The sequence below is a fragment of the Sphaerodactylus townsendi genome, linkage group LG06 (assembly GCF_021028975.2).
Source record: "Sphaerodactylus townsendi isolate TG3544 linkage group LG06, MPM_Stown_v2.3, whole genome shotgun sequence".
Taxonomy (NCBI): Eukaryota; Metazoa; Chordata; class Lepidosauria; order Squamata; family Sphaerodactylidae; genus Sphaerodactylus; species Sphaerodactylus townsendi.
The window spans coordinates 40966975-40989885 of NC_059430.1; the positions used below are offsets into that span (position 1 = coordinate 40966975).

Below are 22911 nucleotides of genomic sequence, written 5' to 3' on the forward strand. Positions count from 1 at the left end.
GTGGGGGGGGGGGGGGGTGGGGGGGGGGGGGGGTGGGGGGGGGGGGGGGTGGGGGGGGGGGGGGGTGGGGGGGGGGGGGGGTGGGGGGGGGGGGGGGTGGGGGGGGGGGGGGGTGGGGGGGGGGGGGGGTGGGGGGGGGGGGGGGTGGGGGGGGGGGGGGGTGGGGGGGGGGGGGGGTGGGGGGGGGGGGGGGTGGGGGGGGGGGGGGGTGGGGGGGGGGGGGGGTGGGGGGGGGGGGGGGTGGGGGGGGGGGGGGGTGGGGGGGGGGGGGGGTGGGGGGGGGGGGGGGTGGGGGGGGGGGGGGGTGGGGGGGGGGGGGGGTGGGGGGGGGGGGGGGTGGGGGGGGGGGGGGGTGGGGGGGGGGGGGGGTGGGGGGGGGGGGGGGTGGGGGGGGGGGGGGGTGGGGGGGGGGGGGGGTGGGGGGGGGGGGGGGTGGGGGGGGGGGGGGGTGGGGGGGGGGGGGGGTGGGGGGGGGGGGGGGTGGGGGGGGGGGGGGGTGGGGGGGGGGGGGGGTGGGGGGGGGGGGGGGTGGGGGGGGGGGGGGGTGGGGGGGGGGGGGGGTGGGGGGGGGGGGGGGTGGGGGGGGGGGGGGGTGGGGGGGGGGGGGGGTGGGGGGGGGGGGGGGTGGGGGGGGGGGGGGGTGGGGGGGGGGGGGGGTGGGGGGGGGGGGGGGTGGGGGGGGGGGGGGGTGGGGGGGGGGGGGGGTGGGGGGGGGGGGGGGTGGGGGGGGGGGGGGGTGGGGGGGGGGGGGGGTGGGGGGGGGGGGGGGTGGGGGGGGGGGGGGGTGGGGGGGGGGGGGGGTGGGGGGGGGGGGGGGTGGGGGGGGGGGGGGGTGGGGGGGGGGGGGGGTGGGGGGGGGGGGGGGTGGGGGGGGGGGGGGGTGGGGGGGGGGGGGGGTGGGGGGGGGGGGGGGTGGGGGGGGGGGGGGGTGGGGGGGGGGGGGGGTGGGGGGGGGGGGGGGTGGGGGGGGGGGGGGGTGGGGGGGGGGGGGGGTGGGGGGGGGGGGGGGTGGGGGGGGGGGGGGGTGGGGGGGGGGGGGGGTGGGGGGGGGGGGGGGTGGGGGGGGGGGGGGGTGGGGGGGGGGGGGGGTGGGGGGGGGGGGGGGTGGGGGGGGGGGGGGGTGGGGGGGGGGGGGGGTGGGGGGGGGGGGGGGTGGGGGGGGGGGGGGGTGGGGGGGGGGGGGGGTGGGGGGGGGGGGGGGTGGGGGGGGGGGGGGGTGGGGGGGGGGGGGGGTGGGGGGGGGGGGGGGTGGGGGGGGGGGGGGGTGGGGGGGGGGGGGGGTGGGGGGGGGGGGGGGTGGGGGGGGGGGGGGGTGGGGGGGGGGGGGGGTGGGGGGGGGGGGGGGTGGGGGGGGGGGGGGGTGGGGGGGGGGGGGGGTGGGGGGGGGGGGGGGTGGGGGGGGGGGGGGGTGGGGGGGGGGGGGGGTGGGGGGGGGGGGGGGTGGGGGGGGGGGGGGGTGGGGGGGGGGGGGGGTGGGGGGGGGGGGGGGTGGGGGGGGGGGGGGGTGGGGGGGGGGGGGGGTGGGGGGGGGGGGGGGTGGGGGGGGGGGGGGGTGGGGGGGGGGGGGGGTGGGGGGGGGGGGGGGTGGGGGGGGGGGGGGGTGGGGGGGGGGGGGGGTGGGGGGGGGGGGGGGTGGGGGGGGGGGGGGGTGGGGGGGGGGGGGGGTGGGGGGGGGGGGGGGTGGGGGGGGGGGGGGGTGGGGGGGGGGGGGGGTGGGGGGGGGGGGGGGTGGGGGGGGGGGGGGGTGGGGGGGGGGGGGGGTGGGGGGGGGGGGGGGTGGGGGGGGGGGGGGGTGGGGGGGGGGGGGGGTGGGGGGGGGGGGGGGTGGGGGGGGGGGGGGGTGGGGGGGGGGGGGGGTGGGGGGGGGGGGGGGTGGGGGGGGGGGGGGGTGGGGGGGGGGGGGGGTGGGGGGGGGGGGGGGTGGGGGGGGGGGGGGGTGGGGGGGGGGGGGGGTGGGGGGGGGGGGGGGTGGGGGGGGGGGGGGGTGGGGGGGGGGGGGGGTGGGGGGGGGGGGGGGTGGGGGGGGGGGGGGGTGGGGGGGGGGGGGGGTGGGGGGGGGGGGGGGTGGGGGGGGGGGGGGGTGGGGGGGGGGGGGGGTGGGGGGGGGGGGGGGTGGGGGGGGGGGGGGGTGGGGGGGGGGGGGGGTGGGGGGGGGGGGGGGTGGGGGGGGGGGGGGGTGGGGGGGGGGGGGGGTGGGGGGGGGGGGGGGTGGGGGGGGGGGGGGGTGGGGGGGGGGGGGGGTGGGGGGGGGGGGGGGTGGGGGGGGGGGGGGGTGGGGGGGGGGGGGGGTGGGGGGGGGGGGGGGTGGGGGGGGGGGGGGGTGGGGGGGGGGGGGGGTGGGGGGGGGGGGGGGTGGGGGGGGGGGGGGGTGGGGGGGGGGGGGGGTGGGGGGGGGGGGGGGTGGGGGGGGGGGGGGGTGGGGGGGGGGGGGGGTGGGGGGGGGGGGGGGTGGGGGGGGGGGGGGGTGGGGGGGGGGGGGGGTGGGGGGGGGGGGGGGTGGGGGGGGGGGGGGGTGGGGGGGGGGGGGGGTGGGGGGGGGGGGGGGTGGGGGGGGGGGGGGGTGGGGGGGGGGGGGGGTGGGGGGGGGGGGGGGTGGGGGGGGGGGGGGGTGGGGGGGGGGGGGGGTGGGGGGGGGGGGGGGTGGGGGGGGGGGGGGGTGGGGGGGGGGGGGGGTGGGGGGGGGGGGGGGTGGGGGGGGGGGGGGGTGGGGGGGGGGGGGGGTGGGGGGGGGGGGGGGTGGGGGGGGGGGGGGGTGGGGGGGGGGGGGGGTGGGGGGGGGGGGGGGTGGGGGGGGGGGGGGGTGGGGGGGGGGGGGGGTGGGGGGGGGGGGGGGTGGGGGGGGGGGGGGGTGGGGGGGGGGGGGGGTGGGGGGGGGGGGGGGTGGGGGGGGGGGGGGGTGGGGGGGGGGGGGGGTGGGGGGGGGGGGGGGTGGGGGGGGGGGGGGGTGGGGGGGGGGGGGGGTGGGGGGGGGGGGGGGTGGGGGGGGGGGGGGGTGGGGGGGGGGGGGGGTGGGGGGGGGGGGGGGTGGGGGGGGGGGGGGGTGGGGGGGGGGGGGGGTGGGGGGGGGGGGGGGTGGGGGGGGGGGGGGGTGGGGGGGGGGGGGGGTGGGGGGGGGGGGGGGTGGGGGGGGGGGGGGGTGGGGGGGGGGGGGGGTGGGGGGGGGGGGGGGTGGGGGGGGGGGGGGGTGGGGGGGGGGGGGGGTGGGGGGGGGGGGGGGTGGGGGGGGGGGGGGGTGGGGGGGGGGGGGGGTGGGGGGGGGGGGGGGTGGGGGGGGGGGGGGGTGGGGGGGGGGGGGGGTGGGGGGGGGGGGGGGTGGGGGGGGGGGGGGGTGGGGGGGGGGGGGGGTGGGGGGGGGGGGGGGTGGGGGGGGGGGGGGGTGGGGGGGGGGGGGGGTGGGGGGGGGGGGGGGTGGGGGGGGGGGGGGGTGGGGGGGGGGGGGGGTGGGGGGGGGGGGGGGTGGGGGGGGGGGGGGGTGGGGGGGGGGGGGGGTGGGGGGGGGGGGGGGTGGGGGGGGGGGGGGGTGGGGGGGGGGGGGGGTGGGGGGGGGGGGGGGTGGGGGGGGGGGGGGGTGGGGGGGGGGGGGGGTGGGGGGGGGGGGGGGTGGGGGGGGGGGGGGGTGGGGGGGGGGGGGGGTGGGGGGGGGGGGGGGTGGGGGGGGGGGGGGGTGGGGGGGGGGGGGGGTGGGGGGGGGGGGGGGTGGGGGGGGGGGGGGGTGGGGGGGGGGGGGGGTGGGGGGGGGGGGGGGTGGGGGGGGGGGGGGGTGGGGGGGGGGGGGGGTGGGGGGGGGGGGGGGTGGGGGGGGGGGGGGGTGGGGGGGGGGGGGGGTGGGGGGGGGGGGGGGTGGGGGGGGGGGGGGGTGGGGGGGGGGGGGGGTGGGGGGGGGGGGGGGTGGGGGGGGGGGGGGGTGGGGGGGGGGGGGGGTGGGGGGGGGGGGGGGTGGGGGGGGGGGGGGGTGGGGGGGGGGGGGGGTGGGGGGGGGGGGGGGTGGGGGGGGGGGGGGGTGGGGGGGGGGGGGGGTGGGGGGGGGGGGGGGTGGGGGGGGGGGGGGGTGGGGGGGGGGGGGGGTGGGGGGGGGGGGGGGTGGGGGGGGGGGGGGGTGGGGGGGGGGGGGGGTGGGGGGGGGGGGGGGTGGGGGGGGGGGGGGGTGGGGGGGGGGGGGGGTGGGGGGGGGGGGGGGTGGGGGGGGGGGGGGGTGGGGGGGGGGGGGGGTGGGGGGGGGGGGGGGTGGGGGGGGGGGGGGGTGGGGGGGGGGGGGGGTGGGGGGGGGGGGGGGTGGGGGGGGGGGGGGGTGGGGGGGGGGGGGGGTGGGGGGGGGGGGGGGTGGGGGGGGGGGGGGGTGGGGGGGGGGGGGGGTGGGGGGGGGGGGGGGTGGGGGGGGGGGGGGGTGGGGGGGGGGGGGGGTGGGGGGGGGGGGGGGTGGGGGGGGGGGGGGGTGGGGGGGGGGGGGGGTGGGGGGGGGGGGGGGGGGGGGGGGGGGGGGGTGGGGGGGGGGGGGGGTGGGGGGGGAGGGGGGTGGCGGGGGGGGGGGGGGGGGGGGGGGGGGGGGGATGCGTGTGGGGGGGGGGGGGGAGAGGGGGAGGGGTTGGGGGGGGGGGGGGGGGGGGGGGGGGGGGGAGGGGGGGGGGGGGGGGGGGGGTGGGGGGGGGGGGGGGGTGGGGGTGTTGGGGCGGGGGGCAGCCCCTTCCTGCATGGCCAATTGGCCATGCAGGAAGGGGCTGATGGGAATTGTAGTTCCTGAACATCTGGAGAGCCGCAGGTTCCCTACCCCTGGCATAGACCCATGTTTGAATACTTAAACAACAGGAGAGAACCTCTTGCTTTACAAGGGCTTTCCTGTATCTGGAGTAGATTGTTAATCATTTTAAGCAAATATGCAATAGTTATTTATTTGTTAAATATTTGTATCCCACCCTTCCTCTTGATTCAAGGCAGCTGACAACTTAATATTTAAAACATCCCCATCTAAAACTGAAGATAAAACAACAAGCCCCATTTTGCTTCCTCTTAAAAGATTCCTGCTGCTCAAACCCAGGCCAGTTGGAAGATCTTTCAGCCCCTCCTGAAGGTGTTCGAGGAGGCTCATTATATAGAGCTGGAGTCATTATGGAAAAGGCCCGGGCTCTAGTTGATGACAGACAGGCTATCTAGGGCAGTGGTGGTGAACCTATGGCACTCTAGGCTATCTAGGGCGGGGGCTGATGGGAATTGTAGTCCATGAACATCTGGAGTGCCATAGGTTCGCCACCACTGATCTAGGGTGTTTCCTACTGAACTTTCAGGGAGGCAGGACCAAAACTTCCATTTCTTGTCTCCCATGTGGGAACTTGTGGCTTCATTTATTCCTGCCTTGCACAGGAAGAACTATTTTATTTTTTTCCTCTGCTTTTCTCCTGCACCTTGCCTAACAGTCTTAGGTGTTTGTTATGATAGCTGGAGCCTCCTCAACCTCTTTGTTTTGCACCTGACTTCCTTTGTTCTCTTTGTGCTTTCCTTCTCTTCCATCACACTTGCTAATAAAAGATAATGTGGAGTAGTGAACATCAGACGGCGATGATTATCTCTCCCACAAGTACACATATTCACAGCATGGAGCCCTCACCTCTCAAAATTGTTTGGACAACATCAGGGAAATCTGATGAAACATTGGCCCTAGCCCTACGAACAGCGGAATGTCAGCTCTCTTTTCCAGGGCTGTCATTGTCTGGATCCAGAAATTGAGTTAGCTCATCCTTAGTGATAATAGAATTGTTGCAGAAGGAGTAAATCACATCCTTAAGGCTTCCTGGATCCCTAAACACTATGACCGTTGCATACTGCAAGCTGTAGCAGCTACCACCAAACATACCCTGTGACTGTCGACATGGCAAGCAGACTTCACTCCAGTAGTGGGGACACACTAGACAAAATACTGGTAGAGACCAAAGACAAGAAAAAAGCCATTCAGGGAAGACTGTGGCAGGGTGATAGGAGACTTATCTATCAAACTTCCTTCTCCTGGACATGCTTCTACAATTCAGTTCTGACTAGAGGAGATCCCAGTTGCCAAATAGCAGAGGATCCTTTCATGAGGTCTGCACTTTAGCAGATATACCAAGTTCCAATTCTACCTATCAGTTCCACAGCCAAAAAAACAACAACAGTGATTCCAGGCCAGTGTTGGTGGTTCGTGTGTGTGGGAGAAGACTACATCTTTTCCAGGGTCACAACTGAATCATTGGGTATAACAGATTGTCCGGGCGCGAGCCCCTGCACAGCACCTGGACTTGTGAAGCCTTCCCTTCTGGGCTAAACAGTTCACTTTGCCTGCCTCCTCACAGGAGCCGCTGGAGGACATGGCAACGCCCGCTCTCCTTTCGAGCGGGACCCGCCTCCCTGCCACGTTGACGCACTGACCCGGAGACCTACCGGGAGGCCGATCTCCCGATCCTTCGACGGATCAATCAACCGGCCCGCCGGCACAAACGCACCAGGACGAAGGAGTGAAGGGGTGGGGCTCTGAGCCCGGCCGGGCTCGCCTAGTCCCACCTGAAGCTGATTAAGGGAATCAGAACGAACGGCAGCTGGGACAAGGCAGGGGAATTGGAGGGGAAAAGGGATATAAGGGGGTGGGAAAGGATGCTCAGGGGGGTTGGCAGAGGGAAGAGGGTGGAAGGGAGACCTGTGAGGAGCCAGGCAAAGTGAACTGTTTAGCCCAGAAGGGCAGGGAGAGGAAGGGTCCTGCAGTAGAACAGGGTGGGAGACCAGAGCTGAGCCCCAACCCTGTGAGAGTACAACAGGGAAGGGGGAGTGGCGGGAAGCCTGGTAGGCAGACAAACCCTCACTCAGTGAAGTAACAGAGCGAGGGGAGGAGTGCAGGAAGGGTGCCAGGGCGCGCCAGAAGCTAAGGCGCCCTGTGGGCGAGACTATTTAAAACATTGTCTGGGGAGGACAGCCCCCAGGTAAAGGGAGGTGGGACGGCACACTCGCCTCAGGGGGACAAGTGGTATGGGGAGGCGCCACACAGATCATTTAGTTCTGTTGTGCCATAAAGTTTTCCAATCTTCCCCCAGACTGATTTCTTACCTCGCTCGGTTGTCTCAAAAAGGAAAAATACATGAAAACCTTATCCGCCATAGAACATCTGTTGACGATAAGAGCCATAGAATCATTTCCTCTCTGAGTGAAAAAAATCAGGAGTCTACTCCATGCTTTTCATGGTTCCTAAGAAAAACGGGTAAGTCATATTAGATCTTAAATACATCAACGAGTTCATGACTCCAAAACACTCTCGGATGGAGACATTATGTTCAATCACCAAAGCTCTCACTCCAAGAGCATTTATGACTTCCATTGATCTCACAGAAGCATACTTACACATCCCGATCTATACAGGCCATCGCAGGTTTGTCAGATTTTCCTACCAAAATTAGCATTTTCACTCCCCTTCAGACTGGTCTCAGTTCTTCAAGTGTTTTGCAAGGTACTGGTGACACTCGTGGCTCTTGCATGAAGGCTGGGCATCCAGATTCATCTGTACCTGTATGATTACCTGATTTGACCAATAACTAAGGAAAAAGCCCTCAAGGACATAAGTCTGATCATAATGATGTTGGAAAATCTCGGTTACCTCTTGGAAGCAATCTGACAAAAGCAATCTCCTTCCAACACAGAGACTACAGCGTCTAGGGATCATCATAAATAGTCAAAAGAACATGTTATCCAAAAGAGAAAGCCAACAACTGATTCAGTTTTGCCAAGAATATCTCCAAAGCCAAGTCAGAGAAGTTTTTCCTACTCGATTACAGGAACTCGTGATTTTGGGCATAGAATTAGTCCCATGGCTTATATACCCTCCTTATCTCTTCAATGGTTCATTCAGCCTCATGAGCTATTGATCACACTAAGATGCTGACACTAACAACCTTGGTCCAACAAAGCGTGATCTGGTGGACCAGTCCCACTCTGGGGCAATCATATTCAGAAGAATTCAACACAGATTTTTACAGATGTCAGTCTGATTGGTTGGGAAGCATGCCTGCAAGATCAGCCATCCTAGGGTTTCTGGACAGAGAAAGAAAGGAGAATGAACATTAATGTCCTAAAACTCAGGGTTATGAGGGTGGTGCTCCTACACTTCCAATCCTTCATCCTTGATTAGCATGTAATTGTCAGGATCGATAACATACCAGCCAAGGTGCAGATCAACAAACAGGAGAGATCCAGGCTGTCCACCCTACATTGGGAAGTGAAGATTCCTATTGAACCATTAAGGCAAGTTCCTCTTAAGTGGCTTCGCGTGAAGACCTTGTTCTTAGTGGTAGTAATGTCAGCTTGAAGGGTCTCAGAGTTAGAGGCCTGACTAGCCAGGAAAGATCTCTGTGTCTTCCACAAAGATAAGGTGCTATTTCTACCAGACCCTACCTTTATTCCTAAGGTTAGGCCTCTGTTCCACAGAAGGTGGGAGATTCATCTACTGTCCTGTCCTCAATCAAAGCATGCAAAAGAGAAAGCTTGGCCTATGTTAGATTTGAAAAGGTATTTTAGAATATACATATACCATACAGAGTCCATCAGGAAAATGGACTTTTTATTCATTTCCTTGATACCGCCAAATAAGAGAAAGACGATGTCTAGGTCAGCCATAAATTACAACATAAGATGGTGTATTTCACAGACCTATACATCCAGTAACATTCTGCCCTTACAGGTATTACTGCTCATTCTACAAGCCACCAACCCTGCCTTCAGTCTTAAAAGAGAACTTCAAGGCAGCCACGTGGTCTTCCATATTGATCTTCATCAGGCACTACAAAATAAACTCCTTTCTTCAACCGACATGACTGTTGGGTGATTTGTTCTGTAGCATGTGATGGATGAAACGTAATTTCCACTCAAAGAATGAAGGATGCCACTTTTGAAAGTCCTCTGCTACAAGATGCCCTCTATCTCAGAGTGAGAATGGAACCTTGGAAACTTACTGAGGGTTCCTTTTGCTCTGAGGGCACCTTTCCCACCTGAAAAGATGATGAATGTGATAAGACTCTAAATTGCTGCAGAAATGAGAAGAAAGACTTGACAGTAACTCTTACAAGTTTAGGAAGTGTGGAAAGGGAAAAGTCTGGCTTCATCTTCTTCCTCAGCTACTGTAATTTCTGGCTGCTGTTGCTCTGATACCCTTCTTGCCATTGCAGTGTTGTTTAACTTGTTCCTATTACTATGCTAAGTTCATTGTTTTTTCTTCATGTCCTATTTAAACCGAGCCACAAGTGAAGTGGAAGTTTCCAAAGACCATTTCCCAACAGCTAGCCCCCAACAGTGGTCAGGCTGCCACATTATGGAACAGTTGCAGTTTCTGGGTTATCTTCAGGGGTAACCCAACATAGCATATGCTGCAGTAACCCAGTCATGAGGTTACAGAAGCCTGTGTGACCAGACCTGCTGAGTCTAGGCAACAAAAAGTTGGTGAATCAAATACAGCTAATGTTATAGTTGGGGGGTCACCAGATACAGATACAGTTTGGCTACCATGCCAATCTGCAGGATCCATTAGCATCCCCAAGTTCTTAACCTGCTCTGAAAAAGTCAGCATTACTCCATCTTGGGCAAGTGGATTTCGTCACTTCCTGGGAACTGCCTGGGCGCCCATCTTGATCTCCAGTTAAATTCCTACCTCATCAGGGAGAGCAGCCCCTTTGCAAGGCTGAGCTAAACATTAAAAAAAAACTCTTTAAAAAAACCTCTGATCTTTCCACTCCTTCAGCCTTTTCTCTTTCTCTCTCAAACCCCTCTCTTACAAACTCCTCCACTCCATCCAGGCTCTGCTCCCCCCTCCTCCTTTGCCTCAGAAGGCGAAGCGCTTCTCACCATGAGGTGTTCCTCCCCCCCCCCCCCCCCCCCCCCCCCCCCCCCCCCCTTTGCCCCAGAAGGCGAAGCGCTTCTCACCATGAGGTGTTCCTCCCCCCCCCCCCGGCTTCCATTGCTGGCATTATTGGGGAGGTCAAAAATGTTCCCCAAGAAATTCCACTGGAATTCAGTCTTGTGCAATATTCTTAAAGGAGAATTGAGTTGGCATTTGTAATTTTTTTAAAAAAATGAGACCAGTTGCCAAGAATAGAGTTATACCCTTTTCAGGATAAAGAAGACAATGTGGTTGTGCGTTCTCTGGTGGAAGTTGAAGCACCATGTGCCTGCATTGTAAAGAGGCCCGATTATCTGCTCTGGGAAGTATAGCACTTGGATAAAAAGTGTTTATATTCCTCCTGATGCCTATTAGCAAGACCTGCCTTTTTGTAAAGTTGCGCCTGCCATTTTCTTTCCTATTCCTGCTGCGGGAAAGAAAATGGCAGGTTCAACTTTAGAGAAAGGCATGTCTCACTCATAGGTATCTGGAGGAATATAAATGCTATTTTATCAAAGTGCTGTGTTTTCTGGTGCAGATGATCATTTATTTATTTTATTTATTTATTTTGAGTTTTTTATACCGCCCTACCCCCGAAGGGCTCTGGGCGGTGAACAACAGTGTAAAACATACAATCAAGTCGATTTAAAATAGATACAGCGTTTAAACATATAAAACATATAAAACAGCGTCAGCAACAAAATCCAATTTTAAAAACCTCCGCAAAGGAGCGGGGAGGGGTCCCATAGATGGTGGAGGGACCCTAGAACCAGAACTAGAGTAGAAGGGGGGAGGGTGGGGGGCACACATCAGCGGCCGGACACTCCAAAAGCCCGGCGGAACAACTCCGTCTTACAGGCCCTGTGGAACTCACCAAGATCCCGCAGGGCCCGGACAGCTGGAGGGAGAGTGTTCCACCAGGCAGGGGCCAGGGCCGTAAAAGCCCTGGCCCGGGTGGAGGCCAGCCGCATCATAGAGGGGCCGGGGACTAGCAGCAAATTGGCCTCTGCCGAACGCAGAGGCCTGGAAGGGACATATGGGGTAATGCGGTCCCGAAGGTTTCATGGTTTCAATGGTAGCTGCACTAAATTAAGATTTTAAAATGTTGACAGAGAATCGGATGGCAGGCACTAGGACCCCGCAGAGCGGTGCAACACAGGAAGATGCGGCAGATTACTGCACACAACTCCTGTCATCTTTATCCTGAAAACAGTATAATAGCTGGTGCCACATGGAGCAGGAAGCCTGCATATTAAAGAGAAATAATCCACATGATGTTATACTCTTTCTGTGCACAAATTGCACAATTGTGCACAATTGTGGCAAGTTGGGAAAAAATAAGCAAAATTTAATCAATTGTGCCATTCTCTTCTGCCCTTGCAGCCCTGGAAAGGGCTGTGCCATTCTCTTCTGTGCCATTCTCTTCTGCCCTTGCAGCCCTGGAAAGGGCTCTCCCACATTCCTGCTGAGCTGTGCTGTCAGCACTTCAGTGTGGCTCAGGTAGACCGGGGGGGGGGGGGGGCAGGCAGCGGCAGCAAGTGGTGCAAGAACAGGGGTTTGTGGATTCCATTGCCACACAATTTTCTGCTATATGATGGGTGCAGGGTTCAAGGAGAAATAATCAGCATATAGCTACACACCTAAGAGAGGGAAAATACAAACTGGGGTAGTAGGCTATGAACTGCAAGTAGTGCAGCTGCTGGTAAGTCTCCCTAGTCAAGTTACATAAGTAATGGGTGAGAATATTAGTGGGAACAGCAAAAGGCAGGCTATATTTTAAAACTAAATTTTTGGGAAGGTATTTGTGGAAACATTTAAATATCGTTGTGGAAAAAAGAATTGTGTCTGTGCTGCAGCACTACAGGGCTGTAAAATGCAATAGGCAAGCAAGGAACCAGTGTGTGTGTGTGTGTGTGTGTGTGTGTGTGTGTGTGTGTGTGTGTGTGTGTGTGTGTGTGTGTGTGTGTGTGTGTGTGTGTGTGAGAGTGCTGTTGTACACCTACCCAACAATCTCTGGCAAATGCTTCATCAATTAGTTGATGTAATCATTGATAAATGAATGGCGTATTAGTACCTGGCAATTGGAAGAAGATCCAAAACCATGGAAGTTCAGGTATCTTATTTCTGTTTTTTCTGCAGTCTCATCTTTTCTAAAAGTTGAAATTGTATTTATATTGATTTTAATGTTTTAGTTATCCAGTGAATCAGTTTGCTAGTTGAAGTGATAGATGTAATGCTTAAAATAAACATGCTCTAAATCTACAGCAAACTAATCAAACATTGGCTTGTTGTCAGTAAACATGGTTATTCGGTCTTGCATTTTGCGAGAAGGCTTTTTTCCACAAGTCTCTTTTGAAGTGTATAGATGGCTACTAACCCACAGTCTGAATGTTGCTTACTTTATTTTCTTTATCATTATGTTCTGTGTGTTCTTCCAGTTAAGTCACAGGATCCAGTTCTTTGGCCAAGCATAGTAATAGAAAATATCTTTTAATATGTACAGAAACACAGTCAGGAATCTACAAAGAAAGGGCCAACCCAAGTCAGTTCATCAGTCAGAGACACAGACACTAGTTTCTGAACAGCACAACATAGGTTCATGGAAATTAACCTGCAACTTCCTGGGATCTAATCTTAATTTTTAAAAATCTAGCCATAAATATATTAATTCATCGCAAGATATCATTGCTGCAAGGTAGAATACATTTAAATAGGTGTTAAAATTGCTCTTTCTACTTACAAAAAGGCTTTGCAGCACTTTAAATACTAGCAGATTCATAGCAAACTGCTGAATTGCAATTTATGAACAAATTGAATAGCATTAACTAGGACTTGAAAAGAAAAAAAAATTTTTTTGTACAGCCAGTCGCATGGTTTCCCTGTGCACTTAAGATTTGCGAAGGAGCTCAGTATAGGAGTTGCATTTCCCCAGAGGAACAGGGGAATGGATTTAATATGGGCTCTGCAAGTAAGAGTGAGGCTGGTGACTTATATCTGAGTAGACCTGCTTGAGAGTGGACTCAAAGCAGCCCTGGGAAAACTCTCTCAAAATATCATCTTTCTTGATAAGAGGAAGAAGACAGGAACCCAGTTAGTCTTTGCTGTCATTTTGTGCTTAATTTTTTTCTTCACATACAATTTGTTGAGAAAAGCTGCAGACTGCAGTTCTGGGCATGCTTGAGAAGAAAACCTACTGAGCTTTGTTTACTTTGGGACTGATCTACTCAAATCCATTTTTATTCAGTGAGGCTCGCTCCCAGGAAAGCAGATTGTGGCTCATTCTACTTTTGGAGATTTTTTTTTTGCCTGTTCCTGATTTTATTTGCATCTTTGCAGTATTTTAGTACATTTTGATGGAGTCCATTCAGTAGTCCTCAGCCAGTGGTGTAAGGGAGCAGATAACAGGACTTGTCATTTCCCTATGTAACAATAAAATGATAAGAAAAAATGGAATTAGCTTAATGGGATGCGATCCTCCTTTTTGAAAATAAGCGTAGTGAATAAAAGGTCTCAAATCTGAGTAGACCTGCATAGAAGTAGACAGGGAGGCCAAAGCCGGCCTTGAAGAACACTTATTGCAGTCCCAGAGACTGATATGTTCTGGGGTCTGTTATTCTATTCCTTGGAGTGAGGTCTTAAAGTAGTTTATTAAGTCCCATTCCATGCAGTGAGGCTTACTCCTAGGTATGGTGTAGGTTTTGTGATCTGTCCTTCATTTTATTTGCAACTTTTAAACACTTCAGTGTATTTTAGCTGAATCCCTTCTAGTCAGTTTTCTTCAGCTGGTTAAGCAAGTGTTACTTACCAGCTGCAAGTTCAGGAGTTGGGAAATTTGCTGCAGCCGTGAACTGATCCTGAAATTGGCTTACCAGAATTGCTGCCATGGACCCATTTGTGAAAGTCACAGCATTCCAACAAATAAAAGGATACGTGAATACAGTAGGAAGCACTAAAAATAAAACAATCAGTAACTAAGTAATGTAAGTTAACTTGAAAGTAACCAACAGTCGAACTAATGAGCAAACAGATATGAGAGCATAGAGAAATTTAATCATTTTAAAACCCAGGAGAATAAATGGGGCTTTACCCAGTGGCAGAAAGACATCCAGTCAAGTGCCAAGAGAGCCTCTAAGGCAGGGGTCTGCAACCCGCAGCTCTGGAGCCACATGTGGCTCTTTCATCCTTGCACTGCGGTTCCGCATGGCTTGGGTCCTCTCAGCCTCCTTCGGAGAGTCGCCCTAAGGATAATGGGAAAGAGTCCCCGTAAGTGGAAAAGAGGGTCAACAAAAACAATAAGGTATCAACAATAATTTTAAAAGTACAAAAACCTTAGCTCAATCAGTAACCAAGCTAAAATACAAGAGTTAAAATTCTTCAAAACTGGATTCCTCATCATCATCTGTATGTCCAAACAGAGCTTCAGCGCTGTCTTCACTGCCCTCCGTAGCATTACTAATGCCACATTTCTTGAAGGCGCCCTCACTCGAGTATAAGCCAAGGGGGGCTTTTTCAGCATAAAAATGTGCTGAAAATGTTGGCTTATACATGAGTATATACTGTCAACACCATCCCCGTCTGCTCTAGTGCTTCTTGAGATCCTTCTAATTGGATATCATGAACCAGAAGGACAGTAGCTTGATGATTTCGATGGAAGTCAAAATCAGCCTTGGTGGATAAACTTAAAGAATCTTCAACAAGGTCTTCAAGTGAGTTCAAGCCCAAGTTTTCTCATACGCCAGTGTCTTGGGTTCTATGAATGGTCCTTGCATTAAAGAAGGACTTTATCGTCAGTGAGATGGAACTGTCTAACTCTGTTGGAAATCAATTTCAAACCACTAGGCCACAATATTTTTAGATTTCCAGTTCAGGATATATTTTCAAATCATTATCAAAAGATTTACTTTATTGATATGTCAGTGGCTTACAAGAACTTGTTTGTGCCTTTTAACAGAGAATGTTTCAGTTACTTTTGAAACTGCATGTTTTGCTCTGGCAGATATAAATTTAAATTCATACCCAAGTATGCAGGGTTTCATAATGGCTGTTGGGCAGAATGGCCATAACAGGCAAGTACTGATTAGGCCAGTGGTTTCAAACTTTTTCTAGCCACCGTCGCCTTCTACCCACATGGTTCTGTAAGCTTATCTCAAGTGCCCTTATCCTATCCTATAAAAATCATTATTATTTGATAACCCAATTGAAAGATAATAACAATGAAATTCAAAATAATAACAATTAATTGCACATTTATTTGCACAAAATCCAATTAAAATTTTAGTTTAATTTATTTAGCAAAATTGATGAACTGATCCAGTGATATCAGACTTTTCAAAGTCATTTGGCAAGAATTTGAAATACCACATTTAATAATTACTTCACTGTTTAGTAAATTCTTCATGCTGTGGATGGGCTTGATGAAGTAATAGCAGGTTCCCAACGGGGTTAAAGCCATTTAGCACTTAGGTGTCTTAAATCACCACATTTAGGGCAGATGGTTGTAGAACCAACCAGGGGAGAGGTGATCCTAGATCTAATTCTATGTGGGACCCAGGACCTGGTGCGGGAAGTCAGTGTTGTTGAGCCGATAGGGAACAGCGACCACAATGCTGTCAGATTCAGTATCTCTGCATGCGAACAAGTGACAACTACTAATGTAGTTACATTCGCCTTCAGAAAGGGAAATTTCTCAAAGATGAGGGGGATAGTGCGCAGGAAGCTGAAAGGGAAAATCAAGAGAGTCAAAAATGTCCAAGGTGCTTGGAGGTTATTTAAAAACACAGTCTTAAAAGCTCAGCTGGAATGTGTTCCGCAGGTTAGGAATGGCAGCGCCCAGTCCAAAAGAAAACCACCATGGTTAACAAGGGAGGTTGAGGAAATTATTAGGGAAAAAAAGATGTCTTTTAGAAAATGGAAGTCCAGGGTGTAAACAGGGTGTAAACAGATGAAGAATACCAGAGAGAACACAAATGGTGGCAAAAGAGAAGCAAGTTAGCTGTAAGAGAGGCAAAAAAGGATTATGAGGAATGCATGGCTGCGAACATCAAGACTAGCAACAAACAGTTCTTCAAGTACATCAAAAGCAGGAAGCCAGCTAGGGAAGCCGGCAGTGCCCATTAGATGATGATGAAGCGAAACAAAAGGTAAAGTGCTGCTAAAAGATGACAGGGAGATTGCAGTAGAGAGGTAGCTGAATGAATTCTTTTGCATCTGTCTTCACCCAAGAGGGTGAGGAAAATTCCTGCATTCCTGAACCAAGCTTCTAGGAGGTGAATCCGGAGGAATCTGAAGCGAAGATAGTGGTAGACAAGGAAGAAGATCTGGAAGCCATTGATAAACTAAATGCTACCAAATCCCTGGCCCAGATTGCATTCCATCCAAGAGTTCTTAAAGAGCTCAAGCATGAAAATTGCTGATGTTCTCTACATTAATATGCAACTTATCCCTGAAATCAGGCTCCATCCCTAAAGACTGGAAGATGGCCAATGTCACACCAATCTTTAAGAAAGGGTCTAGGGGGGACCCAGGAAATTACAGGCCAGTCAGTTTGACATCTGTTCCTGGTAAATTAGTAAATCTATCATTAAAGATAAAATTATTAAACATGTAGAAAAAGCAAGCGCCCTCGCTGATGGAAGAGTCAGCATGGCTTTTGTAGAGTGCAAGTCCTGTCTTTACAAACTTACTAGAGTTCTTTTGAGGGTGTGGGAAACAGACATGTGGATAAGGGGAACCAGTGGACATTGTCTACTTGGATTTCCAAGAAGTATGCTTTTGATGGCAGAGTTCCTCACCAGAGACTGTTGAGAAAACTCAGCAATGAAGGAATAAGAGAGAAGTCCTCCTATGGATTAAAAAACTGGTTGAGGAACAGGAAACAAAGGGTGGGTATAAATGGGAAGTTCTCACAATGGAGAGATGTAGGGAGTGGTGTCCCTCAAGCGGATCCGCTTTTGGGACCAGTGCGTTCTTTAACTTATTCATAAAATGACCTGGAAGTAGGGTGGGTAGTGTGGTGGCCAAGTTTGCAGATGATACCACTATGTAGGGTGGTAAGAACCACAAAGGATTGCTAAGGCGAGCTCCAAGTGGACCTTTGATAAATTAGGGTGAGTGGGCTAAGAAATGGCAAATGCAGTTCAATGTAGCAAAATGTAAAGTGATGCACATAGGGGCAAAAAAATCCAAACTGGCCACATACATCGCTACAGGGGCTCAGTGCTATCAGTCACAGACCAGGAAAGGGATTTACGCGCCTTAGTTGATAGTTCCATGGGAATGTCAACTCAATGCATGGCAGGTGTGAAAAAAGCAAACTCTATGCTGGGGATGATTAGGAAAGGAGTTGATAATAAAACTGCAAGGATTGTCATGCCCTTATATAAAGCAGTGGTGCGACCGCACTTGGAGTACTGTGTCCAGTTCTGGTCGCCACATCTCAAAAAGGATATTGAAGAGATAGAAAAAGTGCAGAGAAGGGCAACGAGGATGATTGAAGGATTGGAGCACCTTCCTTATGAGGAGAGGCTGCAGCACTTGGGACTCTTTAGTTTGGAGAGGAGACGTCTGAGGGGGGATATGATTGAAGTCTATAAAATGATTCATGGGGTAGAAAATGTTGACAGAGAGAAATTTTTCTCTCTTTCTCACAATACTAGAACCAGGGGGCATTCATTGAAAATGCTGGGGGGAAGAATTAGGACTAATAAAAGGAAACACTTCTTCACGCAACGTGTGATTGGTGTTTGGAATATGCTGCCACAGGAGGTGGTGATGGCCACTAACCTGGATAGCTTTAAAAAGGGCTTGGACAGATTTATGGAGGAGAAGTCAATCTATGGCTACCAATCTTGATCCTCCTTGATCTGAGATTGCAAATGCCTTAGCAGACCAGGTGTTCAGGAGCAGCAGCAGCAGAAGGCCATTGCTTTCACATCGTACATGTGAGCTCCCAAAGGCACCTGGTGGGCCACTGCGAGTAGCAGAATGTTGGACTAGATGGACTCTGGTCTGATCCAGCAGGCTAGTTCTTATGTTCTTATGTTCTTAGTGATCTGGAGTCAATTTCTTTGCTTGGAGAGAAGTTGAATGACTGCACTAAATTCACTTTCCACCAAATCTGATGTTGGAAATGTAATAAGCAGCTTCTTAACCACTGCCCATAGTGCAGGATAGTGATCAGAAATTTCCTGCTGTAAGCAAAACTCCTGGTACCATTTCTTAAACTTTGGCTGCGGCCCAATGTCATTTTTAGCCCAATTAGCTCTTCTTCCACTTATCCAGCTTTCACCGTATCTAAAAATGGATTTATAACCTAGATTAGAATTTCATTTGAAAGACGATCTTTAAATCACTCAGACATAGTCAGCTATGGTCACAAATGGTCACAAAAACTTGTATTTATTTTATTTATTTATTATTTGGTTTTCTATACCGCCCTATCCCCGAGGGGCTCTGGGCGGTGTACAACACAAAATTCTACTACAATACAACCAAATAAAGGGAGCAAAGATTAACTATATGTGGATAATTTCCAAATTACACAGGATCCATCAATTTTAAAATATAACAACTAGTTCCCTTTAAAAACAGCGTTTAATACAATAAAAGGCATTCACAACCCATATTTAAAAACCCTCCCCAAGGGAGGGGGGGACAGCGGGCCCTATTAATATAAAGGGACCCTTTAGATATGTATCCCACCTTTCTGTTCTAACTTGGGCAGGCTAGGAAATTGGTATAGCTCACAACATGCTGGCTCTATTTCATTAAGTATTCAGAGTTAACTTTGAAATAAACAGAGGTGACAGATTTGGCCTTAATAAGATTGACTTCATTGCCTTGCAACTGCAAGTTTATTTTGTTGAACTTTGCAAATAGTTCTGATAAATAGACAGTGTCATGCCTGATCTCTTCGAATGCATCGCTGAGAAAATTATTTGTCTTCAAAAAATTCCGCAAGTGTCAAAAAATCACAGTTGCCTTTTCATAGCAATCAACTTAAGTATGAAGCAGCAGATCTTCAAAATCTTAATCATTCTCAATGCAGCACTCCTGGAATAGTTGTTCATTGTGAGCATGGGCTTTCATTTTATTCCAGGTACTAATGACAGTGTGCAATGACTTGTGCAGGTGATCACTAAGGGGTTTTTTTGCAACCAGATGTTGGCAATAAATTACACACAATGAATGGCAATGACAGTTAGCTCTGTTTGGTCAATCAAATAAGTGAACAAAGCAGTTTGAAGCAGCCTACCTTCCCATCCCCTTGCCTCTCAGTTCAGGTGAACTTTATAAAAAGTGTTAATTAGTCTTTCATTTATTTATTTATAATCTAATATATTGGCCACCCTTCTCCTGACAGGAAGTAATTTATTTGGAATCTTTTTCAAATTTTAAATTTGCTTGATCAAATTTCAAAAGTTAGTTTATAATCAGGCATTTCTATTCATTCATGTAAACCATTATGTAGCAACAACTGTTACTGAAGTCAGGACTCTATAGAGTTGATGCAATAATTAATTTAGTAACTGTTAAATATTTGTTTAGCATGTATATTAAAGTGAGTGGTAATTGCTTGAACACATATTGAAAATTATGAACTAGAGTATTTTCATTTTATTTATTATATTTATACCCTGCCCATCCCCAAAGGGTTCAGGATGGCATTCACAATTTGGTATTGGAACAGTGAACAACATCTTCCAATTAAACAACTTTAGTAGAAAGTCAGGTAGATTGTTCTCATGAGCTGTATTACAATGTATCATGCAGTTTAGAAACATTTGCCATTTCTTGTATTGGTAGCATTCTCCTTTTGGGCATAAGAGGTAAACAAAACATGCTGTTTGAAATATGTATATATGACCTTTTATGGATTCAACATACTTTAATTAAAATTTGATAAACATTTCAAAGTTTTAGTTTTGTATTGTGAACCTACTTAATCTCAGGTAATATAATTTTATAACTTGGTTGTGAGAAGGCCGTCTCTTGAGTGATTCGCTGAAGATTCTCCATCTCTTCCAAACCTGGGGTATTTAAAGGTTCAGTCTGTGACCACACATGTATGGCTAAATAAATGAAATAAAATATGGAAATAACCACTGCTCACTTGCGTTGTTTAACTGAGGAATGTGAATAATCAGTTACCTAAATTATTACATATTCCCTTTACAGCAGAGATCTATTTTATTTGTTCTGTCTGAAAGATCATTTAATCAATCAGTATGCACTGTCATTATTTTTCTTGGGAGTAAAATATCTTTATTGTCTCTATACCAATATTGTAGCTTTGCAGTGCCATATAGTAAAATTAGTGTATGTTGGTAACCTGTTTAGTACCTCTGATTTTCTAAATCCCTTGTACTTGTGCTAGTGAGCCTCTGATGCTGGGTACAGATGGTTCATGAATGTTCCAACTCCTAAGGGAACAAAGTTGTCAGGATATCTGAGAAAGAAGGGAATGCTGCCAGTTTTTGCTGGAATTAAAATAGAGCTTCAGGAACAGCAATAAGAGAACCAGGTGAGAACCTGAATGAGACCCTAAGAGCTGAGAAAACTGAAGGATAGGGAGCCCAGAAGCAAGGGAACTGAACTGTATAGGGTGTGCAGGAACCCAGTTGGAAGTATAACCTCTGAGGACAAAAACTCAGCAAATTCAGCATACATGAACAGACCAGCCAGTTCACTGACAGCAAGCTAATTGGGTTTTCTTGTTCAGATTGTTGATATATAGATTATTTCTTAGATTATTGATATTTAGTATTCCCTTGATATATGCCATTCCATTCTACATATGTCAATGCCTGTCTATAGTTACCTGAGCTGTTCAGCTGCCAGTTAGTTTTTAGATAGGCAAAATGTAGACAGTGAAACATGGACAAATCTGAATACTTGGACATGGTGCAGCCTTGTATGTTTTGCATTTGTTTGATTTTGCTAATATTATTTAAATATTTAAATAGCTTATTTAAATTTGAATTGGAAAATGTTCCAATTCACATTTGTCTGGTGAACTGATATCACTGTGCATCATAATTTTAGAATTTTGTTGAAATTGTGCAAAGTTACTATAGATATGTATTGATAAAGTTGGGCATGTTAGAAATCAAAACAGAAATCTTCACCTTACAGACCAAGAATACTTATTCCATTGTGAGCTTTCATCTGCTCTGACTCATGAAATCTCATACTAGATTAAATGTATCTACAAGTCAAACTTTTTTGATCTAGGTTATATTTCATGTAAAATGCACGCTTGTTCTTGTTGCCATAGAATGGAAGATATTCTATTGATCATTCATTAATAGACAAATAACTAATACCTGTGTAACATTTTTTATACCATGGAAAGCATTTTTATCCATCTATGAAACTTTTAATTTGAAGCAAATGTAATTGTTGTAAAGGTAAGTGGGTATACTCTGTATGAACAGCATTCACAAGATTGTAATCCCTTTGGAACTTCAGGAATAGCTCCAAGTTGTAAAATATATTTAAATATGATTAAGTGAAACATTGTTAAAAAGATGTTTGTAATTATGGTGCCTGTAGCATGCAGTAAAGGAATCTGACTATAGCTAGTCTAGAAGCAAGTAGTTCCCATTAGGACTTTAGGACTTCCAGATTGCAGCCCAGTTACCCTCCCTGTGTATTTCAAGGGCAGTAGGAGAAGATGCAGAGCTGTATTATCTGTCAGATAAGATTGTGGCTTTTCATTTGCAAAACATTGCAAATGAAAGTTGCACATAGTCCCAGTTAGCATGTCTCATAACATTTAAAAGGAAACAGTGAAAATCTTTCTAAACTTACCACTTCTTAATTTCTAGATGGGAATGATGAACAATCCCAGTCCTTATGTCCCGCCATATAGCCAAAACACTGGGCAACCGATTGGAGCCACTGGACTTGGTCCTCAGATGCAGAATAAGCCTGTGCTACCTAACAGTTTACCCCAATTTCCTATGGATAAGAAGCCAGTGCCTGGTCCAGTAATGCCTAACATGGTAAGTAGTAGTAGTGGTAGTACATTAAATGCTTTCATGGTGCTTCCGCAATATTCTTATATTCTAGCTTCAGATGGCTCATTAATATGTTTGTATTGGACTATTGCATTGTGCTTTAATAGAAGCATTTTAATAGAAGCAACTGCTAGACAAGATGAGTGCTGCTTTGGGAAGGCCAGAAAATGCATTTCAAAGAAGAAATATTAAGCCTTTATGTCAGGCTGCAAATATTTTTAATTCTCCTGGTAGGCAGGGGGACATCTTGCTGGGTGGTAACCAATGGACCATTTTATTAGAATATGTGTATATAGTTTGTAGTTATTGGCTTCTTAGCCGGTATCTAAAACACTGTGGGTTTTGTCAACTTCTTAAAAATTGTTGAAGAGAACTGTGCCAGGCTAACTACAAAATCTTACATGCTGTCTGGTTGAATTGTTCTGGGTATTTTGTAATCTGCCTTGACTCTCAGCAAGAAAGGAGAATTGTGAGTGGAGTAAATGAATAAAATAGTAAATACTATTGAGTCAAGTAAATACCCAAGGGAACCTGTGGAGAGAAAATGCTAAAAGGAATTCTCCTCTGTTTACAGGCCAGTTTGATTGTGGAAAGTTTCTCTAACCCCATTATAGTAATTGAAACATAATGGTTCTAGCAGATGTAAAGCAGAACTTCTGCACTGAAACTCCCCAGAGCAATTTTTTTACAAATACTTTCCAGCCAAGAAGCATCTTGGTTTGTGGCAGTTTCTGATGACTTCTTCATGATCCCAGAGGGCCACAAATGAGACATTGCTACTCCCAGTTGAGTGTAAACCCCCCTCATGTTGCTCAGATGATAGGAAATACCTTCTTGGCATAATTCTGGCTGATTACAGCTTTTTCGATTTTTGTAACTGTCTCTATAGTAATTAAGCATGTTGTGATTCACCAACCAAATAGTGAGTTACCAGTAGATTGAAATTTGGTTTACCACCTTTTCCAATGCTTAATTAAGGTGGTAAACTGCTAGTAACTCAGTATGCTGAACATT

At 52.2% G+C, this 22911-nt stretch overlaps 1 protein-coding gene across 1 annotated transcript in view; it reads left to right on the forward strand.

The window, feature by feature from the left end:
• EP300 (E1A binding protein p300) overlaps positions 1–22911 on the forward strand; it is a 136115-nt gene that overhangs the window by 12711 nt on the left and 100493 nt on the right. Inside the window, 1 exon segment of the mRNA XM_048501536.1 lies at positions 21706–21882. Within this exon segment, the coding sequence (XP_048357493.1) occupies positions 21706–21882 (177 nt within the window).